The 12049-nt window shown below is 41.3% G+C and overlaps 1 protein-coding gene across 1 annotated transcript in view; it reads right to left on the reverse strand.

Moving 5' to 3' along the window:
• The window catches only part of LOC122562026 (myosin heavy chain, skeletal muscle, adult-like), a 39655-nt gene extending 35873 nt beyond the window's left edge, over window positions 1-3782 (reverse strand). The window contains exons 1-3 of the mRNA XM_043714446.2: window positions 3579-3782; window positions 3322-3465; window positions 3081-3237 (exon numbers count right to left, since the gene is read on the reverse strand). Coding sequence (XP_043570381.2) covers window positions 3081-3237; window positions 3322-3465; window positions 3579-3779 — 502 coding nt within the window. The 5' untranslated portion in view covers window positions 3780-3782. The remainder of the gene's footprint in view (window positions 1-3080; window positions 3238-3321; window positions 3466-3578) is intronic.
• Window positions 3783-12049: the final 8267 nt, after the last annotated feature.

Raw genomic sequence — 12049 nt, forward strand, 5'->3', positions numbered from 1 at the left:
AATTAGAAATTCTATTCCACTTAATTTTAAACTGAACTTAGTTATATGTCTCTTTGAAAATATAAACCATAGGAACTAAATTAGTCTGGAGCACCGTTTTTTTTAGAGTAAAAAGACAATGCTATTTCCTGGGTCTGTAGGTTGTGAAGGAGCAAAGATGGCCTTCAGTAGAGTGATTTGCTCTTCCTGTCAGATTTGGGAGTTTAGGGAGAGTATCCATGTTACTGAGAATTATGTCGGCAGGAAGTATCTTTGGTTGTGAATCTAATGAGATCACTGGATCGGTTAGAGTGGCACTTCGAGGCAATAAGGAATTTACAGGAGTGAGGGACTGAAATGGATGACAGTTATAGGAAGGGAGAAAAGCCATAGATACAGTCAGGTAGATGGCTTACAGCCAGGAAAGGAAGGAGGGGTAGGCAGGTGGTGCAGGAGTCTTCTGTGGCTATCCCTATTTCAAACTAGTACACTGTTTTGGAAAATGTAGAGGGTGATGGAGTCTCAGAGGAATGTAGCATGAACAGCCATGTATGTGGTACTGAGATGTAATGTAATGAGAGGTATGTCGGGTTCCAAGCGATCGATTGTGTTAGGGGACTCTCTAGTCAGGGGCAGAGACAGATCTTTCTGCCGCCAGGAGCGAAAAAATCAGAATGATGTGCTCCTTCCCCGGTGCCAGGGTCAAGGACGTCTCAGAGAGGGTGCAGAAGGCTCTCAAAGGGGAGAGGGATCAGCAGGTGGTCATTGCACACATTGGAACTAACAACATAGGAAGGGAAAAGGATGAGATTCTGAAGGGAGAATATGGGAAGTTAGACAGGAATTTAAAAAGGAGGTCCTCGAGAGTAGTAATATCTGGATTACTCCCAGTGCTATGAGCTAGTTGGGTATGAATAGAATGATAGAGCAGATGAATGCATGGCTGAGGAGCTGATAAAGGGGAGAAGGGTTTACATTTTTGGATCATTGGAATCTCTTTTGGGGTAGAAGTGACCTGTACAAGAAGGACAGATTGGACTTGAATTAGAAAGGGACTAATATACTGGCAGGGAGATTCACTCGAGCTGCTTGGGAAGATTTAAACTAGCAAGGTGGGGGAGGTTACCCAGGAAGATAGTGAGGAAAGAGATCAATCTGAGGATGTCACAGTTGGGAAAAGGAGTAAGTCAAACTGTCATGGCAAATGGGGACAGAACAGAGGACAAGGTAGGACTGATAAATTATACTGTATTTATTTCAATGCAAGGGGCCTAATAGGGAAGGCAGATGAACTCAGGGCATGGTTAGGGACATGGGACTGGGATATCATAGCAATTACGAAAACATAGCTCAGGGATGGGCAGCACTGGCAGCTTAATGTTCCAGGATACAAATGCTATAGGAAGGATAGAATGGGGAGGGGGGTTGCAAGAGAGGAGGGGGTGGTGTTTTTGATAAGGGATAGCATTGCTGTTGTACTTTGGGAGGATATTCCTGGGAATGCATCCAGGGAGATTATTTGGGTAGAATTGAGAAATAAAAAAAGGATGATCACCTTATTGGAATTGTATTACAGACCCCTTAATAGTCAGTGGGAAATTGAGAAACAAATTTGTAAGGTGATTTCACTTATCTGTAAGAATAATATGGTGGTTATGGTAGGGGATTTTAACATTCCAAACATAGACTGGGGCTGCCATAGTGTTAAGGGTGTAGATGGAGAAGAATTTATGTACAAGAAAATTTTCTGATTCAGTATGCAACAGTACGCACGAGAGAAAACAAAACTTGACCTCGTCTTGGGAAATAAGGCAGGGTAGGTGACTGAGATGTCAGTGTGATGGAAAAGGATAGACTGGTTCAAAATTTGAAGTTCTAAATTGGAGGAAGGCTAATTTTGACGGTATTAGGCAAGAACTTTCAAAAGCTGATTGGGGGCAGATGTTCGCAGGAAAAGGGGCGGCTGGAAAATGGGAAACCTTCAAAAATAAGATAACGAGAGTCCAGAGGCAGTATATTCCTGTTAGGGTGAAAGGAAAGGCTGCTAGGTGCAGGGAAAGCTGAATGACGAAAGAAATTGAGGCTTTGGTTAAGAAAAAGAAGGAAGCATATGTCAAGCATAGACAGGAGAGATTGAATGAACTCTTACAAGATTATAAAGGAGTATGCTAAAGAAGGAAATCAGGAGGTCAAAAAGGAGACATGAGATAACTTTGGTAAATAAGATTAAGGAGAATCCAAAGGGATTTTATAAATACATTAAGGACAAAAGGGCAACTAGGGAGAGAATAGGGCCTCTCAAAGATCAGCAAGGCAGCCTATGTGTGGAATGACAGGAAATGGGGGAGATACTAAATGACTTTGCATCTGTGTTTACTGTGAAGAAGGGCGTGGAAGATACAAAATGTAGGGAAATAGATGGTGACATCTTGCAAAATGTCCATATTGCAGAGGAGGTGGTGCTGGATGTCTTGAAGTACATAAAAGTGGATAAATCCCCAGGACCTGATCAGGTGTACCCTAGAACTCTGTGGGAAGCTAGGGAAGTGATTGCTGGGCCCCTTGCCGAGATATTTGTATCATCGATAGTCACAGTGAGGTGCCGGAAGACTGGTGGTTGGCTAACATGGTGCCACTATTTAAGAAAGGTGGTAAGGAAAAGTCAGGGAACTATAAACCGATGAGCCTGATGACAGTGGTTGGCAAGTTGTTGGAGGGAATCTTGAGGGACAGGATTTACATGTATTTGGAAAGGCAAGCACTGTAGGGGACATAAGGGGCAACTTGCTCACACAAAGGGTGGTACGTGAATGGAATGAGCTGCCAGAGGAAGTGATGGAGGCTGGTACAATTACAGCATTTAAGTGCCATCTGGATGGGTATATGAATAGGAAGGGTTTAGAGGAATATGGGCTGGGTTCTGGCAAATGGGACTAGATGAGGTTAGGATATCTGGTTGGCATAAACATGTTGGACCGACAGGTCTGTTTTCATGCTGTATATGCCTTTGACTCTATGATTCTATAATTTGTGCAAAATGTGTGCAATTATTAAACAGACACATAAATACGTATTAAATATGTAGAAAATTTGCAAGTTACCTGTTAACATGGACTGATAGGCATTGTCAGAAATTGAGAAGATGTGAGGAGGAGCCTCCTGTCTTTTCTTCCCTTTGTAGGCAGCCACAACCTCAGGGCCATACACTGGTAACTTCTTGTAGGGGTTTATGGTGACACAGAACAACCCAGAGTATGTCTTAAAAAAACAAGAATGCATTAATGTTGACACTTTCTGACTTAAATTAGATTTTCAAAACTCAAATGTTGAAGATGTCCTTACATAGATCATCCAGGCTGCATAACGGTCTTTGAGGTTAAACAGCACACATGCTTCATTCAGGTGGGTCATCATAGCCATATCCTCAATTTTGTCAAATTTTGGGGGATTCCTTGGAAAGATATCATTGGGTTTCACAACAACTGTCTGAAATAGATAATTTAGTAAGTGAATGTATAATATAGCTTTATAAGAATGGCACCATGAATGTAAATAAGATGACAGTTATATTCATTAAAAACTTTCTGAAGTTCACTAACCTTCCCATCTGCTCTCTCCACTTCAACCTTGGTATTATCTTGGCTCTTAATTTTTCCTTTTACAAATATCAGCTTGGGGTCACTCACATAACAAGCAGTTTTGGCTTCGAAGGGCCTGTTCTGGGCTTCAATTTGCTCTTTCACAGATTTCCGGAGAAATGGAGCAGCTGCTCCAAAGATCTTCATTTCATCAAAATTCATAGTTGCTATGTGTTCACTGTGTGCAAAAAATACAGTAGTTACAATGTACTTCAAGTACAAGTAAAATTTCAGAATATCAAAGTCGTTCCAATAAAAGAGTTGAGTCTGCCATTTCTGCTCATTTCTTCCAGTTGAACCAATTGGAATTCCCACGTAATCGGCCTGACCAGTTTAAACTATCACAGAAATTTAAGCTTATGGTAGTTACACACAAAGATTAGAACATAGAACATAGAACATAGAACATAGAACAATACAGCACAGAACAGGCCCTTCGGCCCACGATGTTGTGCCGAACATTTGTCCTAGCTTAAGCACTTATCCATGTACCTATCCAATTGCCTCTTAAAGGTCACCAATGATTCTGACTCTGCCACTCCCACAGGCAGCGCATTCTCTGACTATCTACTCTATCTATTCCCCTGATCATCTTATAAACCTCTATCAAGTTACCCCTCATCCTTCGCCGTTCCAATGAGAAAAGGCCTAGCACTCTCAACCTATCCTTGTACGACCTATTTTCCATTCCAGGCAACATCCTGGTAAATCTCCTCTGCATCCTCTCCAAAGCTTCCACATCTTTCCTAAAATGAGGCGACCAGAACTGCACACAATACTCCAAATGTGGCCTTACCAAGGTCCTATACAGCTGCAACATCACCTCACGACTCTTGAATTCAATCCCTCTGCTAATGATTAGATTAGATTACTTACAGTGTGGAAACAGGCCCTTCGGCCCAACAAGTCCACACCGCCCCGCCGAAGCACAACCCACCCATACATCTACCCCTTACCTAACACTACGGGCAATTCAGCATGGCCAATTCACCTGACCTGCACATCTTTGGACTGTGGGAGGAAACCAGAGCACCCGGAGGAAACCCACGCAGACACGGGGAGAATGTGCAAACTCCACACAGTCAGTCGCATGAGGCGGGAATTGAACCCGGGTCTCTGGCGCTGTGAGGCAGCAGTGCTAACCACTGTGCCACCGTGCCGCCCACAAGAACGCTAATACACCATACGCCTTCTTACAAGCACTATCCATCTAATTCTTCAACAATCTTCCACAATCTGCTTCATTGTCTAAGAAAAATCACTGTCTGGTGTTGGCCCTGACTTCCTGATAATCTGTCAATTGCATTCTTTTGCAGCCTCTGAAGATGGGTCTTTAAATTGCAGTCAACTTTATTTAGAAAAAAAGCATGTAAAGCATCTTTAGTCATGTCATTTCGGCTTTGCTGCAGATTAAAAATCCTGTCAGCAAGTATGGTAACCAATCCCTTAGTTAAATTGATATTAACTTCATTACACTAGACTTACATTATTATGATATATACTCATGTAATAGTCAATCTCATATCAAAACCAATCTCCAACTTCTTGCCAAAAAAGGTACAAACTCTTTCCGTGCACTGGCTTGGCATTGAAGTCAAACTTGCCCTCGTGAAAACCTGCTTATTCATAGAATCACAGAATAGTGTACCATTGAATGCAGCTGTTCAGTTCCTCATATCTATATACCCCAACATGCATGCTGCATTCCCACCCATCCTACCATCTAGTATGAGCAAATAATGGACATTGGAGAACGAAAATCAACCTTTTACTTATTGAGTAAAAATTTTGGTCTTATAAATTCAATTTTTGCACAAGTACATATCATAACACCAGAATGAATGCTACTCTTGAATAGACCAAATTAATCATTGGTCTAAACACATATGCATTAAAATTTGTGTGACTGTAAATTGAGTTTGGTGCTGGAAAAGCATAACTGGTCAGGCAACATCCGAGGAGCAGGAGAATTGATGTTTCAGGCATAAGCCCTTTATCAGGTATGAGGCTCCACCATCTACAGTCCTCACTTTCTCCTAATTACTTTAAATTGGTCAATTAGATGAACACAAAACCTTTATCTAAATAGGCATTCTGCTCAGACATAAATCACTTCTACTCCTGTAAAAGTAAATGTGTTAAATCAACAGATATACTAGGCTACATAGGTCGTTTTTCAGAATGAAAAACCAACTTTTTAAACTCAGCCATAGTCCAAAGAATACATTTTACATTTTGGTTTTGTGTGACCTCTTCTTCAGATACCTGGTTGATGCTGGTGCATCAGTTAAAGTCCCACCAGGACTAATCAGTCAGCTACTTGCATTGATCAAATGTGCCAATTCATGGGAGTGTTTATACTTGACATTGTGCAAATGTATTTAAGAAGAAATTGAACCAAAGCCTCAAAATGATTGCGCTTAAAGCATAAATGTATGATCATTTTGAAAATGTTCGATATAATACTGAGATGGGTTCTTTATGAAATGCCATTCAATCCAAAATTATAACTTTGTTTCTCTCACCATTGACACTGCCTAGCTTGTAAAATATTTCCAGAATCATCTGCTGATTTCAGATTTCCAGCGTCTGCAGTTTTCACCTTTGTTTCTTATTGAGAAGGATTGTATTTATTTTGCCAGCCATTCACACCAACATCAAAGTGAACCAGAACTGCATCCCTACAATGGATGGATTTCTGTCCATTATCCCCCGTGTAAGAAGAGTCAGTGGCTGATAAATCAATGCATGATGATTTGCTAATGTGTAAGCTAGTCTTAATTGTGTACGGAAAATTGGGAGCAAGTGTGAAGATGTCGATATAACATTCACCTGAAGGGGAAAAAAAAGAAATTTCTCTACTGGATATAAATTTCATGTGTGCTGAATAGACGATAAAGCTAATAGATAAACATGCTGCAAGTAGCTATTGCAAAAAGTAACTTTGTTCAAATATCATTATGTACACTCCAGAAAAAGACAACAACATTCAATCACCCTTTGATTCCATGGATAAATTAAATTGCAGTGTTATCGACCTTGGAGCGTAAGTTCATAGCTCCTTGAAAGTGGAGTCGCAGATAGATGGGATAATGAAGAAGGCGTTTGGTAAACTTGCCTTTATTGGTCAGAGTATTGAGTACAGGAGTTGGGAGGTCATGTTGCGGCTGTACAGGACATTGGTTAGGCCACTGTTGGAATATTGCATGCAGTTCTCTCTCCTCCTTATCGGAAAGATGTTGTGAAACTTGTAAAGGTTTAGAAAAGATTTACAAGGATCTTGCCAGGATTAGAAAATTTGAGCTATAGGGAGAAGTTGAATAGGCTTGGGCCATTTTCCCTGGAGGGTCGAAGGCTGAAGGGTGACCTTATAGGAGTTTGTAAAATCATGAGGGGCATGGATAGGATAAATAGACAAAGTCTTTTCCCTGGGGTGGGGGAGTCCAGAACTAGAGGGCATAGGTTTAGGGTGAGAGGGGAAAGATATAAAAGATACCTAAGGGGCAACCTTTTTACTCAGAGGGTGATACATGTATGGAATGAACTGCCAGAGGAAGTGGTGGAGGCTAGTACAATTGCAACATTTAAAAGGCATCTGGATGGGTATATGATTAGGAAGGGTTGAGAGGGATATGGGCTGGGTGCTGGCAGGTGGGACTAGATTGGGTTGAGATATCTGGTCGGCATGGACAAGTTGGACTGAAGGGTCTGTTTCCATGCTGTACATCTCTATGACTCCATGACCAACTCAGCAATGTCCAACATATATTCACAAAAGCCAGTCAATAAATATACCTTATGGACCAAATTGCCCACAGATAGCAGTCTAGACTAGTTCTCTCAATAAGCATATATCAATAATAAAACAGAAAGTGCCAGAGAAACTCAGAAGATCCAGCAGTATCTATGGAGCAAGAAACAGCATTAACATTTTGAGTCCAAAATGAAACTCCTTCGAAACCAAGATGAGCAGGAAAAGTAGTGGTTTTTGGAAGAACAAAATTTCAGTTTCTGCAAAGGTACTTCATAACCCTCAGGACTAGACATTAACTTCAATGACTTCATACCATGAACTCTGAGTTCTGCTTTTGAGTAGGCATCTTCCTCCAAATCCCATCCTCATGTCCTCTTTGCAATTTTTTTCTCAGTAGATCTGGTGTATTTTCTGCTAAAAACACCTACCGTTGACACTCACTCTTTATCTATAAATATTCTCTACTACCTTTGCTTTCTGTTCTGGGGGTCCTTTCCGATTTGTGCCACTTTCTTCTCTCTCATTTTCAAACAGCATGAAATATATAAATGAAACGGATGGCACAGTGGCTCAGTGCTGCCTCACAGCGCCAGGGACCCGGGTTTGATTCCTGCCTCAGGCGACTGTCTGTGTGGAGTTTGCACATTCTCCCAATGTCTGTGCGGGTTTCCTCTGGGTGCTCCGATTTCCTTCCACAATCCAAAGATGTGCAGATCAGGTGAATTAGCCATGCTAAATTGCCCATGGTGTGAGGTGCATTAGTCAGGGGTTAATGAAGGGGAATGGATCTGGTGGGATACTCTTTGGAGGGTTGGTGTGGACTTGTTGGGCCAAATGGCCTGTTTCTACACTGTAGGTAATCTAATCTCATATAACTTTTCCAGCCACATTCAGCTCCAAAGAAGCGTTGTATTGAACATGAAACATTAACTCTCTCCACAGATACTGCAGGACATGCTGAGATTCTCCACCACATATCAATTTCAGCCAATACTCCTTCCCTTGAATTCTTGCTTTAAGGTTTACATGTTGGGTGCCAACGTGGGCACAGGTGGGACACAGGTACTGTACCCATCCATAAATTGGGCTAATATTCACCTGACTGAGGGAAAGTGCGACTTTAGAAGCTAGCTGGCCCATCTTCCAATGGGAACTAGTGTCACCTGGGGATCACAGAAGAATTAATATGAATAGGAAACTTAGAACACAGGAAAAACTCACAACAAGACCGAGAACAAATGCATGACTATATCTGATCAATAAAATATTTTCCTTGTAACTAAAAGGTAGCAGGAAGTCCTATTCATCAGCAGAGATCTAGAGTAAAATGCATAGAAAGTTCCCTGAGCAACAGAAACAAAGTGGTGGTGAATATTTATTTTTAGACTGCAAGACAGTGAAATCACAATATGTGATAACACATTTTTCTTTCGACATTGAACCACCTTGTTAATGTTTCACCAGGTTAGAACCAAGCACCTTGGCTGACTTCTGAAAGCAATTCTCCAACTTGTTTTCTGAGTCACATATGATAACTGAGTTAAAAAGAAGAGATGGGGGAATTCTGCAGAAAGAAAGAACGAGCAAATAAATATTCCGGAGCTCTATTGAAGCTGAAATTCCTCACCCAGTGGATCCAAAACCAAGGAGAATTGCTGCTCTGCTTCTCTTGCTCTGAAATGAAACAATGGAGTGCAAGTGAGAATCAGACACAGCACTGCCTGGAGTTAATCCTGTCTAACCCATTTGCAAATAGTCTTTCAACACTTTCCTAACAACTGACGGTTTTGTCAATAGGTATATTTCGATTTCCACGTATTAACCTGTACTTATGGATGAAACAGAAATAATCACAAGTTTCTCAGCATCTAGTAGCGGAGCATCACACAGATCTCAGCAATAAGAAGTCCTAAGATAACAGAGCTGCTCTGGAAGCAACAACAGAAAAATCAGTTCAAACCCCTATTGAGTTCTCGCAGGTGAAAGACACTCACCACGATGTCCCGCAGACTAGAACTCTCCCACAGGACTCTCCCGTTTTATATAAAGAGTCTGGTGCTTTCCCTGACACGTGGTACATCTACATATGGTCAACCGAAATTGCCTGTGGATATTTCATTGATGGAGTTCTTCCAATCATGTCTAAACATAGCACGAATAGTTCGGTAAGTTCTAAGTATTTCGATTTGTCTTTAAGGACTCTGGCACAGCAAACCACAGAAAGAGATAAGCTTCCTTTCCAACCCAGTCATTGGTTTGAGGCGTGTGATTCAATAGCAAATGGAGAGAGAAGTGCCATTCTTTCTTCAATCGATACTTAATTTTTTTTAAAAAAAGATTGAGAGTTCATTTGATGATCTTTTTAAAATGTCAGATGTGATGGATTTTATTAATCCTTCTTAATTAACATTCTGTAACGATGGTGCATTTTGCCAACAGGTACGATGCTGCAATGGCCAATATCCAACTTTGTTTTGAATTTGTATTTTGTACTTCAACCATAGTTGTCTGGAAAAAGAGTACCCGCAACTTCTTGAGAAAAAACCTTTGCAAATGATCACAAACATTTAGACAAGGGGAACCACATTGGAGGAGGGGAGGCTTGACAGTGAAAAGTCCATTGAAAAAATCTTGGGTGGCGTTGATTTTTTGTTCCTCTTGAACTCCCGGTTTTTTTTTTCAGCGGATGGAAACCGTGTTAAAGAGTTAAAGTCAAATATAGCCTGAATGCTAACAGCAGACGCCTCGCATATCTTTTGTCACCTTCCTGTTGGATATGGGTACAGCTTGTACACTCAGCAGATGAGCATCACTTTTTATTGCTCCAGCAGAAAGGGCGAAGCTCCCAAAGAGACGAGAATGCGAATTTAAACAATTGCATAATTGTACATGGACTTTGTGAACTGATGATTAGAACTTCTCAACAAAAAGTCAACATTATACCTCGCGTTTTGTCAATTACAATCTTCAACAAGGTGAGTTTCGTCAACTAAATCTGTTTGTGCAAATAAAATTATTCAACTAAATGAAGGTAATTATTAAATTAAACTAAACTGAGATAAATTAGATGCGTTACAAAAACATAAACTGCTGGCGAAACTCAGCAGATCTGTCAGCATCTGTGGAGAGGAAGCAAAGTTGACATTTTGAGTCCAGTGAGCCGAACTTTAACCCTCCTTGCTCCATACAGATGTTGCCAGACCTGCTGAGTTTCTCCTGCACTTCACTTTTGCTTCAGATCTTCAGCATCCGTAGTTCTTCGTTCCATTTTAAATTAAAAGTCTTCAAAGACTGCAAAGTCGTGTACTTCATAGTATTGGGGTTTCAATGAAATTTCGGACCGAATCGGACAGTTTCGAGTTTATATGAAAACTACTTTGAACTGAATGGGTGACACTTTAGGAACTGAATTTACTGCAGCCAGTTAAGATTATTCCCTGAGCACCATCCTTTCACCCCTCTACAAGCTATTGACGGGAACACCCAGCAGTGATGAAACGACAGCAACATGGATAGGAAAGAGTTATGGGCCAAATGTAGATAGATGGGAATAGTTCAGTTTACGAAACCTGGTCAGAATGGACAAGTTGGACTGAAGGGTTGGTTTCAGTCCTGTATGACTCTATGACTGTAAAAGATCTCTGGTGCCAAAATGTGGGAAGAGCAAGACAGCTTTTCTAATGATATATCCAACATTTATTCCCATGATAGGAAGGAGGAGGTGGTGGTGAAGTAGCACGAACGTAGTAATCGCACGATCTCAATGGAAATGGAAAAGTCTACCAGCGTCTGAATTACAGCTCAGTGACCTCCCCACGAGGAAAAATGCATGTGTAAATGCTATGCATTGGCCTTTGATACTCACCTGCTGTCTTCAGTCTGCCTTGAAGAATGACTGTGTGCACAAGGTGGCTGCTCTTCTGCTGGAGAACTGAGGACATCTGCCCGCTATCAGCCTCAGAGCATGAGAATGGGTAGAAGCGTGGAATAAAATTCATTGATAGCGAAGAAGATTACTTCAGATTACAACAGGATCTTGATCAGATGGGACTATGGGCTGAGGCGTGGCAGATGGAGTTTAATTTAAATAAATGTGAGGCACTGCATTTTGGAAAAGCAAATCAGGGCAGGGCTTATACACTTAATGGGAAGGTCCTGAGGAATGTTGCTGAACAAAGAGACCTTGGAGTGTAGGTTCATAGTTAATTGAAAGTAGAGTCGCAGGTAGATAAGATAGTGAAGAAGGCATTTAGTATGCTTTCCTTTATTGGTCAGAGTATTGAGTACAGGAGTTGGAAGGTCATGCTGCGACTGTACAAGACATTGGTTAGGCCACTTTTGGAATATTGTGTGTAATTCTGGTCTCCTTCCTAATGAAAAGGTTCAGAGAAGATTTACAAAGATGATGCCAGTGTTGGAAGATTTGAGCTATAGGGAGAGGTTAAATAGGCTGGGGCTATTTTGCCGGGAGCATCAGAGGCTGAGGGGTGACCTTATAGAGGTTTATAAAATCATGAGGGGCATGGATAGGGTAAATAGTCAAAGTCTTTTCCCTGGGGTGGAGGAGTCCAGAACTAGAGGGCATCGGTTCAGGGTGAGAGGGGACAGAAATAAAAGGGACCTAAAGGGCAACTTTTTCACTCAGAGGGTGGTGCATGTATGGAAGTGATGGAGGCTG

The sequence above is a fragment of the Chiloscyllium plagiosum genome, unplaced genomic scaffold (genome assembly GCF_037043375.1).
Source record: "Chiloscyllium plagiosum isolate Xiang-an unplaced genomic scaffold, Cpla_swu_hap1 HiC_scaffold_25, whole genome shotgun sequence".
Lineage (NCBI taxonomy): Eukaryota > Metazoa > Chordata > Chondrichthyes > Orectolobiformes > Hemiscylliidae > Chiloscyllium > Chiloscyllium plagiosum.